Source organism: Dipodomys ordii, unplaced genomic scaffold (assembly GCF_000151885.1).
Source record: "Dipodomys ordii isolate 6190 unplaced genomic scaffold, Dord_2.0 Scaffold157, whole genome shotgun sequence".
NCBI lineage: Eukaryota > Metazoa > Chordata > Mammalia > Rodentia > Heteromyidae > Dipodomys > Dipodomys ordii.
The window spans coordinates 753,084-768,828 of NW_012267373.1; the positions used below are offsets into that span (position 1 = coordinate 753,084).

The following is a 15,745-nucleotide window of genomic DNA, read 5'->3' on the forward strand; positions in this document are numbered from 1 at the left end:
CACTCTAGTATCCTCACAATTTTTACAGAAGCAGGACCCTTTAGGTCCTGAGCACTTTCCTTTATTAAGGCACTTCTCAATAAATGCCCTCAAGCCCAAACCACCTAAGATGTTAAGCTTAGTGTTATTTCCCAAGTCCAGTTTTCCTTCTTGGACTATTGTGAAACATTTGTTTTATTTAAGTGAAAAAGATTACCTGTTTTAATCACTGATTTCAGTTCAGTCTTCAAACTACACAGTAGTCACACTTAACATGAATTGGTAAAAATATAAATCATCATAAGCTTTTGAGGAATTACAGCATTATGGAAACACATCCCTGAGTTCAGATTTCATTGTTAAAATGTAAGTTTTAGAGTAGTTTATATTCTGCATTCTACATTCCAACAAAACCTTAGAATTTAAGTATATGTTGAACTCTTGATTATAATCCAAAAATGTCTTGAGGTGAGAAAGCTCTATCCAGCTAGGTAAATAAAACTCTGTATATGATTTAGATGATTCTGATAGCCCTTTGTGCTTCTAGGTGCATTTTTGTAGAAAATTAACAAGTTTCCATATGAGGAAATATATGTTAATGTTTCCTTTATTTTTATCCACTTGCTAAAATATTAAATATATTTTTTGAAGTCTATTAAAATTTAAGAGGACATGTTTGAGTATTTGTTGCCAAGAAAACGGCTTAATATTTAGTTTTCTTTTTTCAATTTTTTAATTATCTTTAGCTGCTTGTACAAGGGGTTTCAATTTAACATGTCACTTTATGAGTACAGTGCATTTGATCAGTGTCACCCTGTCCATCATTCTTTCCCCTCTTCCATCCTAACCCCGCTCTTCCCCTCAGGTTACATTTAGTCTTAATCCATGCTAATGGTTGTCTTCCTTATCCCGTCCAGAGGTAATGAGAGGGGGAAAATATTTTGTGCTGTTTGGGTGGTCAGTAGTGTATTGAAGTATCTTCAGAGTTAAAAATAGAGAGACCCGGAGGAAATGATATCCTTCTTCCTCTGGTTGTATGTTTACTGATGTGGTCTACCCAAAGCAATAAAGAAGATAGAAACATGTGGGTTTCACAAGCAACTACAGAATTTGGTGTGTATTTATTTGGAGATCACAATAATCAGCTGAAATATCCATAAAATGTCTTCCGTGCTGCTTTGAAGTGCTCTGAACTTTCTTAATATGTTTCTGCATCTAATTTTATAATGAAATAAGCTCCCTCACTGATCTCTGACCTTAGTTCAATACTGAGAAACTAGCTATGTTCCAACTAATAGGAAATAGAGTTATCTTCATATTTTATATCTTATAAGAAAAATATAAAAATAAATATACTTCCAATGTAGGAAATAATAAAATAAGAATTACTTGTATTAAATAGCATCTGTAGATTTGATATATCTCATACAGATTAAAAACTGTGGGTAAAGATGGTATTTTTCTCTTTTATTTGGAACTATCCACTGTATAAATAATACAGATTGCTCTAAAGGCAACAGGTTCAATATTCAAAGTACTAGGATGGAAAAAGATTCAAAGTATTCAGATGCCAACATGCCTACTTACCTATGTTAGGCTGGCATTTTCCTTTAAATGTGTTAACATGCTTGGTTTTACAACTTTTTTTTTGTTCTAGTCTATGCAAGAGAAACTTTCTAAAGAGAAATTGACCACACAAAAGATGGTGGAAGAACTAGAAAGAAAAGAAAGAAACCTACAGAGATTAACAAAAGCAGTACTTGAAGTAAGTAGAGGAAATTTAGATGGCCTTGGGAGAATGATTCACTGCCTATTCACAGTTTTAAGTCAGTGGTTGGGTTGTATACATTAATTGCATGGAGTTAATTATTAGAAAAATTTCAAATGGAAAATTTGAGTTTAATATACCAGTTAATTAAATCTATTAAGTTTCTTAAGAAAATTATAATAGAAAAACCTTTATCTTACATCTTAAAATACAGCATACCAATAAGAGCAAAATCAAATGCTGTCCAGATATTAAGGCCTGTATTGATCAAATAAAGCACACACTGAATGTAAACAAAACAACCCTAAGGAAAGGTGTAGCATTGGCAACTTGATCATTGGACAGATCACTTTTTTTAAAGTGGTTTATCTCAGTTATGGGGACAGGGGATTTCATTGTTGCCACACATGTTTACAATGTATCATAATCATTGTATACCCTTTATCATGCTCCCTATCCTCTTTCCCCACTGCCAGAAGTTTATTTTTCTATTTTCACACTTGGAAATTATGTATTTCCAACACATTCAAATTCTTTCATCATTTTCTTATTTAAATTATGAGATTAAATACTTGTCCTGTGTTTGAAGACACTTTTTGCAAAGAATACTTATTTTGACTGTCAACATTACAAATTTTAAAAAGTTAAGGACATTCTCATATAATAGATCCTTTGTATCCCTGGGAAATTGTTTCCAAAGAGACTACTGTTGAGCAAAAGACACACGTGTCCAAGATGCATAGAGCTCAGTATTGTACTGTGGGCGCTTGGTTCATTTTTCCTGTAACACCTTCCAAACATGTTATCTAAAAAATTACAAACATGTTATCTAAAAAATTCTTAATTTTTACATTATTACTTAAATTGAACACATAATCTTTTAGCTCATTTTTTTGTGCACCCTTTGTTTTGGGGAGACATGTTTATAAAAATGAAGGGGAAAGAAACAGCAGATCACACAATAATTTAAGCACCACTGACTAATGTGGCACTGGCTGAGAACTTCTTTGCGTCATGTAAATTTTGTAATGAATATGGGGCTTTGTAAAATTTTGTTTTTGATATTTCTTAGGATATTTGAGTTTTTATCCGTGTGTATTAGTTGTACAAAGGAGTCTCACCAAGGTATTTCTTGCATACATGTATTGAACTTGAATCAGATTCACTTTATTCTCTTTTCCAGTTCCCCTATTTTTTTAACAGCTTTCAGTGAGTTCTCTCATGCATCTTCATACACAAACAAAATGTATTTTAGTATTATACATTTGTCATCATTCCTTTTCCCTCTCCCCTAATCAGCCCCACTATTGTAATTATATGAGGCAGAGATAATGATAGATATATCCTGATATATTACACATACCATAGATAGATGATATATAATACATATGTAGATTACATATAGTTACATATTATGATATATAGATATATATTATGATATAGGTGTATATGTGTGTTTCATATTTTCTTTATTCATCACTTGTAGGGCGTTTAGACTGATGTCTTCTATAACTTGGCTGTTGGGAATAGTGTTGCAGTAAACATATATGTTTAAAGGTTTCTAATTACATCTTAATTACATTTTTTCAGATATATGCCCAGTAGTCATGTCACTATATCACACTGTATCACATTTTAGTTTTCCAAGGAATCTCCATATCGATTTCCGTAGTGGTTGCACTAATTTCCATCCCTTCTAACAGGATATAAAGGTTCTGCTTCCATCCCCCATCCTTACCAGCATTATTTGTTGTTTGTACTCTTGATGATGACCATTCTAACTAAGGTGAGATGAAATGTCAATGTCAGTTTGATTTTACATTTCTCTTATGGCCAGGGAAAGTTAAAATTCTTTATGCATTTATGTATTTAGTGACTATTGTACTTTGTTCAAGAAGCATCTAGTCAGCTCTTTTGCTTTTAATTGGGTTATTGGTTCTTTTTAAAGTTTTGAGCTCCTTTTATATTCTGGTTATTAATCTCTTGTCAAATGAATAGCTAGCAAAGGTTTTTTCCCTTTCTACCAGTTCTTTCTTCTTTTGGTAACTGCTGTGCAAAAGCTTTTCAGTTTGATGCAATCCCATTATTCTCCTCCTTATTGGCTGAGGCATTGAAATCTTATTTGGGAAGTTGTCACCTATACTTATATCTTGCAGTGTTTTCCTATAGTAGGGTGAAAGTTCCATGTCTTAGATTAAGATCCTTGATCCATTTTGAATTGGATGAAAGACACAGATCTGTTTTCAGTGTTAAGCATGCAGATTCCCAGTTTTTCCAGCACCATTTGTTGAGTTAGTTGTCTTTTATCCACTATATGCTTTGGGCAACTTTTTAAAAAACTAGATAGCTATAATCGTGTGGGATTATTTTTGCCTGTACCATGCTGGTTTTGTTACTATGGCTCTAGAGTATAATTTGAAGTCAGGTATTGTGATACTTCCAACATTGCTCTTTTTTCAGATTATTACTTCTTGGCTTTTATTTATTTTTATTTTTTAAAATTTTATTTTATTGTAAAGGTGATGTACCAGAAGGTTACAGTTACATAAGTAAGGTAATGAGTACATTTTTTGTCCAAACAGTGTTACCCTCTCTCTAATTTTCTCCCACTTTCCTCCCCCCATCTCTTCTCCCCCACAAGTTGTAAAGTTCATTTCCAACATAGTATCTAATGATACCATTTGTCCTACCATTTCAGTGATTTCCTTTCCCTTCCCCAAATCAGGTAAACTTATATTCAAGACAAAGGGTACTGAAAGACCACGGGGGAATAAACCAGAGAAGAAAAAAATGAAATACAAAAGAAATAACTATGAGCAGTACACTAAAAAAAGAAAAAAGAACCACAAAAACCCTTGTTTCCATGTTATGGAGATCGTTTCAATTAGCATCATTTTATGTAGTCATATGTACATAGCTATTGAGCTATTGTGATCCTCTCCTAAGACGATCCTAGGCATATACTAATTGTTACAAATGAGGGAAACTATGGAGCCGATGTTTATTTGGATTTGGCTTACTTCACTTAATAAGATTTTTTCCAAGTCTATCCATTTCCATATAAAAGGGACGATGTAATTCTTTCTGATGAAAGCATAGAATTCCATTGTGTATATATATCACATTTTCTTGATCCATTCATCTACTGAGGGGCATCTGGGTTGGTTCCATATCTTAGCTATGGTAAATAATGCTACAGTGCACATGGTTGTACTCATAGCCTTAGTATGGCCTTGTTTGTGATCACTGGGTAAATGCTCAGGAGTGAGATTGCTGGGTCATAAAGGAACTCTATGAAGAACTCTTCTGAAAAATCTCCATACTTTCCAGAATAGTTAAACAAGTTTATATTCCCACTAATAGTGTAGTAGTATTCCCTTTTGGCCACACCCACCAGCTCTGTTCATTAATTTTCTTGATATTGGTCATGCTAACTGGGATGAAGTGGACTCTCAATGTAGTTTTGATTTGCATTTTGTTTATGGCCAGAAATGTTGAACATTTCTTTGTGTCTATTACCCATTCTTATTTCTTCTCCAGGGAAGTCTCTTTTTAATTCTTTAGCCCACTTATTAATTGGGTGGTTGTTTATTTGAGGGTTTGTTGTGGGTGTTTTTGAGTTCTAAGTATATTTTTGATATGAGGCCCTTGTCTATTGTATGGCTAGTGAAGATCTTCTCCCAGTCTCTGAGCTTTCTGTTTATCTTGCTAGCTATGTCCGTTGCCATGCAGAAGCTTTGCAATTTAGTACAATTCCCATTTTCCAGCCTTTCTTTCATTTGTTGTATTTCTGGATCTTTATTTAGGAAACTTTGACCTGTGCCAAGGAGCTTTAGTGTTTCTCCTATCTCTTCCTGTAATATTTTCAGGGTATCCAGCATTCTCTTTTTGAGAAACTACTGAAGCTCAAGGATGTTTGGTTTCATGTTTTTTTCCCCCGAAGGTTACCTTAGAGTTAGTTTAAGGTGAGATGCTGAAAAACTTAATAGAACATCAGATGGCACAGAAGAATCACTTCTACTATATATTTTTTCTTTTTCCTCTTGCATATTTGCAGTTGAATTTGGTTAATGTTGCATTTAATATAACATTTGATTTGACTTTAGACAGACTTTAGATTTCACCTACACAATTAGGAGAAATGTTGATGTGTATAACTTCTTAATGAGTATTTTTCCACTGTTCTAACAAATTATTTTCTTTATTCTTTGCAGAACCAAAGACAAACAGAAGAAACTAGCTCTTTATTAGATCAGAGCCAGGAATTGGACCAGTCTAGGCAGCAGACCATTCATTCTAAACGGCCATTATTTGATTTGACTGTGATTGATCAGCTGTTTAAAGAAATGTCCTATTGTTTGTTTGACTTAAAAGCACTGTGCAGCATTCTTAATCAGCGAGCTCAGGGCAAGGAGCCTAATCTTTCATTATTACTGGGAATCAGATGTAAGTAGCTGATGACTTGTCCTCACTTTATTGCTTAACAGTTTTGAAACCTGTCTTCACAAATCCATTTATTTTGGTTCTCTCCTTCTGACTTGAATTTATGAGGCTTTAATTCAGTGCAATATTACTTCCTTACTAAAACTGACCTCATTATGCCTGGAAGTCAGAAAGCATATTTTTCAGAAGGCAGAATGCCAGGGGATGTGTCTTATGCTGAATCTGGCACTTGGGGCTTGTTACGGTAGTTAAGTGATTTTCCAATTACTTTGCTCCAAGTAATGAAGCTTTTATTACTTTCATATGATAGCTGCATAGACTAATGACTCAGTCTTCTACTGGCAAAATATTTGTAAAGAAATATTTACTACTTCTTTATTCTGTGTATATTTTATAGAACTAACCAGTGCTTTCTCATGGTCCAGTCTTCACTGCTTACATGTATTGGCCATGTCATATATGATGTTGGTTTTGCTACTTTCCTGTCTTTGCCTCAATTCTATCTTCTTCCACACCTATAGTGAGAGAGAGAGCTGCTGTAGTATTATCCTAGTGTGAGCTTGCCCTTCTGTGCTGCATTTGCTGGAATGACTGCAGTCGTAGATTTATAGAATATTGAAATATTGGTCTCTTTGCAATAAAGAGGAAATCCACTACAGTTGGACAAGTGTAGGATGACTATGTAAGGTTTATGAACAAACGTGGATATATAAAAATGGTGAATATTTGAGAACTTCCACTCGATAAACACATGCCTTCAATGGTTGAGCTGTTAGGAGCTGGTAATGCAAATAAAGTGAACACAGCTCACCCACGTGTTAACTGAGTTATTAGAACATTGTATTAAGTGCTACAATTGAGTTGTGGGCAGAGGACAGTGGAAACATGAGACATGGAAAGAGCTGTGATAGCTTTATGGAAGAGCTGGAATTCGATAAGGGTCTTAGAGAAGAAAAGGAAAAAATTGCTCTCAAGAGCAAGAAGAAAACACAAGAAGACTCATTTTCTCTATCATTTTGGAACTGATCACCCCTTCAATTATTTCATTATATACTACATTTCATTGTAGGATTTATTAGCTTTTTTTAAATAATGGAGCTATCCTAATACAAATAAAAGGTTCAGAATCTTACCACATACATCTCCTAGTGTATACTCCTTCCACTCCTTATTCAACCCAGAGTCCTTACCTTACATTTAGACCAGCCAGCTAATTTGTCAAAAAAACAATTGATTCCTTTGGCTCCTTGTCCAATGTCTCCTTCAGTTATCTTTTGGCATTGCATACCACTCATCTTAGAGTTCTGTGACACCTTGGTTTCCATGACAAACTCTCTAAATTCTGCTTCTACCCTTATGACTTCTCAACCTCAGTCTTTTGAGTTCTCTGCCATTTATTATTGGGTCCTTAGGAATTGTTTGTTGAGTTTTGTTGTTGTCTTTTGCTTTGTTTCACTTCATTTTGTTTGAGACAAATATATATCTTCCTATATAGCCCAGGCTGTTCTCAGACTTGGAATCCTCTGCCTCTACTTTCTGCGTGCAAGGATTAAAGGCATGAATCATATGATCTGCACTTGATTTTTGTTTTTGTTTTTTTTTGGTTTGCTTTATTCTCTATTTTCTTCAAGTAATCTTATCCATGTCCTGACTTCACATCTCTATTGTGCTGTTGCTCTAATTCAGGTTTTCATAGTCCTAAACTGAATTAGTCTTGCTTCACCCATCTTACTCTTCTTCCTCCAGTCCGTTTTCACATTGTTGTCAGGATGATCTGCCAAAAGTAAGTGTAGTGTCATATATGTAACATCATAAATATTAGGAATAAAGATAACCATATTTCTTGTAAATCCTCTCATATCATTTGTGTTGTACCATTTTTAGCTGAATACTACTTTTCTTGAAGTTTCTCAAAGTCTGTCAGGCTATTTTGTTTTCTAGTTTCAAGGCCCATACAATGAATACAATGAGCAAATCCATACTGCTTCTTCAGTAAGGCCTGTATGCTTTCTTCTTCGTGTGACTAAGTTACTTGACATCACACCTTCAGGAAAGTACCAGTGTTAATAAGGGTCTTAAGGAAAGATTTATTTCACAATAACTAAGTACATAAATCACTGGACTAAATAAATCAGCTGACTCAAGGCCTTACCTCCTAGTTATTCAGGCATTGGGCAGTTAGCAATCAACTAGATATTTTGGGACTGTAGATCTCAACACCTTTGCTATATATTTTGAAAACTGATATTTGCATGCCAAAGAAACCCATTTTGTAATCATAAAAATTAAAAATACTTCCTTTTACTATGTAAAAGATCTTTAGATTTTAATTAGCAAAGTGAAAGACAAACTAGGTAATATGTGTTTAATATCGAATGACTTATGTTTTAAACCTGAGCCTCACTGATGTGTGTTGTATTCTATTCCCATTGGTAAGGTGAAAATCTTAAAATGTTTATTCAAACAAAAATTGAAGTATTCACTCTGTGTTTTATTTACACAGCAATGAACTGTTCAGCTGAAGAGACTGGAAATGACCACAGTCCAGAAACACTCAGTAAAAAACTGTCAGATGTGTGCCAGTTACGAAGGGACATTGATGAATTACGGACTACAATATCAGACCGCTATGCTCAGGACATGGGAGACAACTGCATAACCCAGTGATCAAGTGTTGGTCCTACAGCAATAATGACCCATTGTTAAATGCTGCTGTGTCATGGTTCTTCACATTTCATTTTAGGAATTACAATGTAAAATGGCAAGAGACATGACTTGAACATAGGGGTTTTTATGGAATTTTTTTTGGGGGGGCAGGGAAGAGGTTTAGAAGAGACTTAGCTGATCAGGCAAAACAATCAAATTACCATTTGAAAAAAATTTTAAAGTATGCAAGAAAAGACATCTGCATTTTTAAACTACTGATTGTAGGACCAAGCTGTGAAGAATGCCCTTCAGATAAAGAGATAGGATCTCATTTACTCCTACAGTTTTGTGTGTTTATGTATGCATGGACATGTGGAGTTTGTAGGCATTTTTCACAAAATAAGGATTTCAAGGGTAAAGGAGAGCTTCTGAAAAAGGCACTTATTCTTACAGTTTATTCTTACAGTTCTTTCATATAGTAGCTTGTGTTTTATTTTGAGATTTTTCAAGGGCTGGGTAAAGAAGAGTCCCATCAGCAGGCAAGTGTTCTAATAGAAATACAGGAGGCAAATCATCTATGTTTTAAACACTCTGTGTGCCAAGATGATCAGGTTGTGGAGTCAGGTTGATAATCACAGTTTAGTACAGTAGATAGGTTGGCTATTTTTCCAGAGTGACTGTACATTGCCCTAGAGGTGTGAAATTTTGACATGATGATTGTTTTCATTATCATTGTAAGTAACTTAATGCATTACAAGAAAATTTAACTTAATTTGCACTAATTTCTAACATGCCTGTATTTGAATATGTATGTATGTATGAAGTCCTCAGATCAATTATTGTAAAAGAAAGACTGACAACTCTGGCACAATAGCTTATTTATCCAAATCTCCATGTTTCCATTCTAACATTATTGTACCCATTTTGGAGTTGAAACTACTTTTAAGAGAAAGCCAACAAAAATTATTTACATCTGAATTCAAACTGGCATTAACTCTAAACCAAGAAAATATTTAATTCCATGTATCAGCTATATTATGTTAAGAATGGTGTTCTTCATAAAAAATCCTTGGCTAAATTCTTAATCTGGAGTACAGGGTATTACTATGAAGTGCAACTGATAGTTAGTAGACTTGATATCATTTAAACTTTCAAATGTCTGGTTTAGTTAGTATTTTGGAAAGAATACTTTATTCTTCATAGTATTCTTCACATGCTTTTAAATATACTTAGTTATAACAAAGCACTGCACCGTCACACACACACACACATTTCACCTAGGCAAGACTGAATAAGAAGTGAGGGAATAGCATGTGAATTAAGCAACATAATATTTGTATTGGGTTTTCATGGCAGGTGTTAAGATTGTTCTAGAAAAGATTTTCCTGTTCTCAACAATCAGAACACAGTAAGATAAAGCCTTCAAGGAGACTTAACCCAGGAAGATACTTAGTTCAGAATTTTGACTTCTTTACTGCTCTCCATAAGTTGTTTTATAGTTGTGTTTCAACAGTTTCTTAATACATTGTAAAGTAGTCCATGTCCCTTTTACTTGGTGCCTTAGTTCACTCTTCTTTCTCTTCTTAGGGTCTGGCCTAAGATGAAAAAATGTATTGTGATCATTCTACAGTTCACACACTCTGACCTAGGGAGGGACTTAGTCACTGCTAAGTAGTTGGCTTTCTGAAAATATATTCACTTTTTTATGTTAGTGCTTTAAAGATAATCAAGGAATCATAAATTTATACCAAAACTTATATGCAAAAAAGTCTGCCTTGTGAAAATTGTCAGTTGAAAATGTTCCAATAGAGTAGTAAAGTATAGATCATCAAGCATAGATTACCCACAGAACAGCAAGTAATATTTCTATATTCATTTTGATAAAATCACTGCCATCTTGTAAAGATTTCTGAAATAAAGGCACCTAGGGTCATAGGACTAACAAACAAGTTATTACTGATTTGGGTTAGTAAGTTCTTACTTAGGTATTTCCTAGGTTTTTAGTTCATGTTCCAGTGATTTATGGTTGTCATTGGTTTTATTCTACTGTAGGCACCATTTGATAAAACAATTTGGTTTTAATAAGTTTTCGAAAACAAAATTTACTTGTCTTGAGGCATATTTTTTTAATTTAAGAAATTAACAAACTGCTGCTAATTCACTCCATTCTCCAAATATATTTCTCCCATAAAAAGAAGTTAAGATATGATAGTTTAAGTGTAATCCTTATAGAACATAGAGCTTAAAAGCACCTTAAGAGTAAATACTAAGTTTGGGAGAGAATTTGTAGCGGGGAGGGAGATAGTAGTACCTAATGCTAATTTTTTTTTTAAGAAAATTTCCTTTCATCAAGGTTGAAAGTTACTAGTATCACAATGAAGCAAATAAGATAGGCAAACAGCACAACTAGTGTTTTGCCTCTTTTTGAACTACAGTGCAGTACAATGACATCTGCCTGGAATGAAATTTAACCTAAAATTTAAGTCCAAATGAAAATTTTCTTAGATTATGAAACCTTTTGATTATGCTTTTGTGCATTAAATGTTGATTATCTCAGGAAATGTCATGTGGCATGAACATTATTTGTCTTTTCAAATTGAGCTTATTCTAACTTAAGTCACACATAATGGACAGGACATAAGTTATCAAAATGAAAGTCTCCTGTGACCTGTGCAGATAAAATTAGTTGAATTAAGGGCACAATAGATATCTTTTTACCTGATGTCAGAAAAATTGAATGACTTTGTTGAAACTGTTAGTAACTTTTTCAGTGGCTCCTTTTAAAATTTTGACTTGACTAAGGAAGAAATGCTTTTTTGTTTTTTTTTTAAGTGTGGCTCCTTTTTATATTTGAAATAGGATTCAGTATCTAATAACAGTATTACATCTTAGTGAAATTTATTTTGGTTATGAGAATTTTTTAAACTAAATTAGGCTTTTTTTCCTGTGGCTTTAAAATATAAAGGATGAAAGTATTGCTAATGTGAGTATTGTGCATTCCCAGTTTACCAGTGGGCTTATAAATTAATCCTGGCATTTGTAAAGGAACTGCTTTATTGGGACAGTGTTTCTTAAATGGCAGCTGAGTACTTGGATTGCATTTTACGTAGCTTAGTAGCTTACCTTTATTTTGAATTGTTGACATTCTCTTATGTAGATTTCTATCCCTTATAGATTCATAATTCCTATAAAAAGCAATTCTCATAACCATGCACACTCAGACTATATAATTTGAAACTGCTGATAGCTGTAGCTTCCAGACATAAAGCTAATTCATTTTGTTTTTACTTTTGACAGTCTTTTTAGTGTTCACAAACCAAGAAAAACATCTATATAACATAAAGAATAAAATTTCCAACTTTTGCCCCCAAATGCTATTGGTGGTAATTGCTATGTGATTATATCATACATTTAATCATGAAGGGGGAAGATTTGGGTTTTTTTATGTAAAAGAAATACTGAATATAATTGTTTCAGATCATTAAGTCATCAACAACACAGTTGCAGATGTATGCAGAGAGAACCTTTTGTGCCTTTTGCCTGCAGTAAACATTTTTTTCTATATTACATGAGCTATGAGAATGTTGATGATTATTGCACCTTGTTGTACTGTAAATAGACTTGATAAGGATTTTCTTTAAGCAAGGATCAATTTTTCCTTAACTGTTTAGCTGACTTAGTAAAAAGTGAAGGAAATTATCAGATATATGTCTTTGGAACTCAATCTTTTCTATAATAGTGAGCAGGAAATTCCTTTAGAATGTATTCATTTATGTGTACATATATACATATATCTATGAGTAATTATTTAAATACCTACATGGAAAATTCAGCATCTCGCTGGTGTGGTGACAAGTACTAAGGTGCTCGCAGTTAACATAAAAGCACAGCAGAGCGTGTCATCATTCACCTCGACTGGTGGGTGTGCATACCAGGTTCTGTTTTTGAACCACTTGGAATACCTCATGTGTAAATACAGTGTTCATAATTTAAATGAAATACAGTTATTATATAAAAAAGAATGTGAAGCCACTGGTTGGCTTATGCCTTCTAATTTGTCATTTTTGCCTCCTATTTTGTAAAAGGGTTGTTTTTGTTTTTGGTTTTTTAATAGGGTTTACAGCTAGAAATTTGAATGCCAAAGTTCTATTTATTAATAAGAATAAAGTTTTCAATGTTAATGGCTAGTATTTTTCCACTGGACTATTGTTTGTTGATGTTGGAATTTGTATTTATAGAGAAATAAATTTTTTATAAAATTATTTTGTCTTCTTAGTATTTAATATTAATATAAGAATGTTTTTGAAATTGCATACTCTATCCTGAGGTCATAATGACAAGAATATGCTGGCTTGACTTTGTATACACGCACAGATAATTTGTGACTAGAACATGGAGACTTCTGCCTTCTAAAGTGTGTCTTATAATCCTTTGTATTTGCTAAAATGCTTGTTCTCAGGGCCTTCCCAGGAAGGGTGTGGAGATTACGTGATGCCAGGTAGCATAAGTACAAAGTCATATCTGTACCATTTCAACTAATAGTACTGTGTCCTCATACATTTTTACTACCTTATTTAAATAACAAGGTATCTTTCTAGTTTTCCAGCAGAGAAAATTTGACTTCAGTGTTCCAGATTACCAAAGATTTTGCTGTTGAATCACATCTTGTTGGTTTTCTCCTAAAAGATCAGAGGTTGAAACTTTACTGCTACAGGTACATATGAGATTATTGGGATGGGGCCTTGACATCTGAGCTTGCCATTCGAGACTCAGAGATGCCCTTCTGGTGGCAGCGTAGGTCCTGGCTCTAAAACAGAGGCTGTAACCACCTTCTTTCCAAGAAGCTGGATGATGGCATCTTTTGTATTTCAGCAAAGCATTTGCCTTCTATTTCAGCTAACTTGTCATTGCTTGGTCAGAGTTTTATTCCTCACTAAAAGTTTTAATGAGGAGTATAATTGAGTTATCAGGAAAAAGATCCCATTAGAAATCTTTAAAAAGTTATATTGCAGACTATATAGGTACAATCAAGAGCAGATAAAATCCTAGACTTTTTTCTTCTTCTGTCTGTTGTAGGGCTTTAACTCAGGGCCTGGGTGCTGTCCCTGAGGTCTCTTTGCTAAAGGTTAGTGCTCTGCCACTTTAAGCCACAGAACTACTTTGATTTTCTGGTAGTTAATTAGAGGTAAGAGGCTGGCTTTGACCTGCCATCCTGATATCTCAGCCTCATGAGTAGCTAGGATTACAGATGTAAGCCACAAGCACCCAGCCATGTACATAGATTTGTACGTCTTCCCTTCCTTCCCTGTTCTTTCATTTGTATCCCCTCTTACTGCTATCCAAACTCCACATATTTTCAGGTTTTTTTGTCAGATGATCTTTTCTTGAAATACTTTCTCTTGTACTTCTTAACTAGTCAGATGTTCTACCACACCACTGTTGATGTCATCTTTGATGTCATGAGGATGGCGGCCACCAACATTACAGCTCACAGACTTGTCACTGCCCAGAATCTCCTTAATGCCTTCAGAAATTTCTCTGGCTAAAGATCTGTGCTGCATCTGCTGGGCAATCTCATAAAAAAAAAAAAATGTTGCCACTGTGTTTAACGTCTTTCTGTTTGTTTCTGTCTTGGTGGCTCCTTTAGGGCTTTGATGATGAGGGCAGAGATAGAAGGTCCCACCTCTATCTGGGCCTGTCTGGATGGTTGGTCATGTTTACTATAGTCCTTAGGAATTTCTGGCCACCTGTTGCCTTAGCAATGTCATCAGCAACCTTTTTTCCAAGACAGACCCAGGGAGTGAATTGTGGGGGTCAGGGCAGATGTGTTGCAGATTGACCACCAGTGCACCTCAGACAGACAACTTTGATTTTCCTGGGTTGGAACTTGGGTGGCATGGTGGAGGTGGCTGGATTCTGGATGACAGGAGAAAACTTCTTCACCTTTGCCTCCTCAAAGCTGAAAGACAAAAGCCATGTTCAACTTCTTAATGTTCTTTTTGTTCAAAAGGGTTTCATCGTGATACCTACAAATACCATACTTTCCTCAGATAGATGGATAGAGATAGATTTGTATCTATATCTTATGTGTTTACACATATGTTTATTTCTAACATCCACATATCAGAACAATGCAGACTGTCTTGAGCATGAGCCTGGCTTATTTCACTTAATATGTTTTTCAGGTACATTCATTTCCCTGTAACACCAGATTTTCATGTTTTTTTTTCTTCCTTACCAATGTAATATGTATTGATAAAATGGATCTATTAAGAAAAATACCAACAGCTCTGAGCTGTGAAAGGAACCTAGAGTGTATTATTGGATTAGGTTCTGGAAACATTTACAAAAGTTTTCTTTGCCAATAAGCCTTCAATCTGTTTGAAATGCTACACATGTCCTATAATCTAAAGAGAAATAGTGGCACAGAAAACTTCTTAAGGAAATTTGTGCTAAGCAAGGTACTATTTTCAGTAGAAAACTATGTATTATTTTGAGTTTATCTTTCACATCTGATCTAAACCTCTCAGGTTAGCATCACACAGAATAGTTTATTCTAAGAATCCTGTGTTCTCCTTATTCATTTCTCCTTTCCTCTCTGTAGCTACTCCATGACAACTGATCTTTTATCCAGTTCCATAATGCTTTTCAAGAATACTATATCTGTGGATTTTTTTTTTTTGTCGGTCATGGGGCTTGAACTCTGGGCCTGGGCACTGTCCCTTGGCTCTTAAGCTCAAGGCTAGCGTTCTACCACTTGAGCCATAGTGCCACTTCTGGTTTTCTGGTGGTTTATTGGAGATAAAAGTCACAGACTTGCCGGGCGCTGGTGGCTCACGCCTGTAATCCTAGCTACTCAGGAGGCTGAGATCTGAGGATCGCGGTTCAAAGCCAGCCCGGGCAGGAGAG

General features: G+C 34.6%; 1 protein-coding gene and 1 pseudogene across 1 annotated transcript in view; one reads left to right on the forward strand and one right to left on the reverse strand.

The window, feature by feature from the left end:
* Cep85l (centrosomal protein 85kDa-like) overlaps nt 1–13,098 on the forward strand; it is a 74,327-nt gene extending 61,229 nt beyond the window's left edge. Inside the window, exons 11-13 of the mRNA XM_013032778.1 lie at nt 1,637–1,744; nt 5,962–6,193; nt 8,694–13,098. Coding sequence (XP_012888232.1) covers nt 1,637–1,744; nt 5,962–6,193; nt 8,694–8,857 — 504 coding nt within the window. The 3' untranslated portion in view covers nt 8,858–13,098. The remainder of the gene's footprint in view (nt 1–1,636; nt 1,745–5,961; nt 6,194–8,693) is intronic.
* Nucleotides 13,099–14,244: 1,146 nt separating this feature from the next.
* LOC105998136 lies at nt 14,245–14,743 on the reverse strand (annotated as a pseudogene).
* Nucleotides 14,744–15,745: the final 1,002 nt, after the last annotated feature.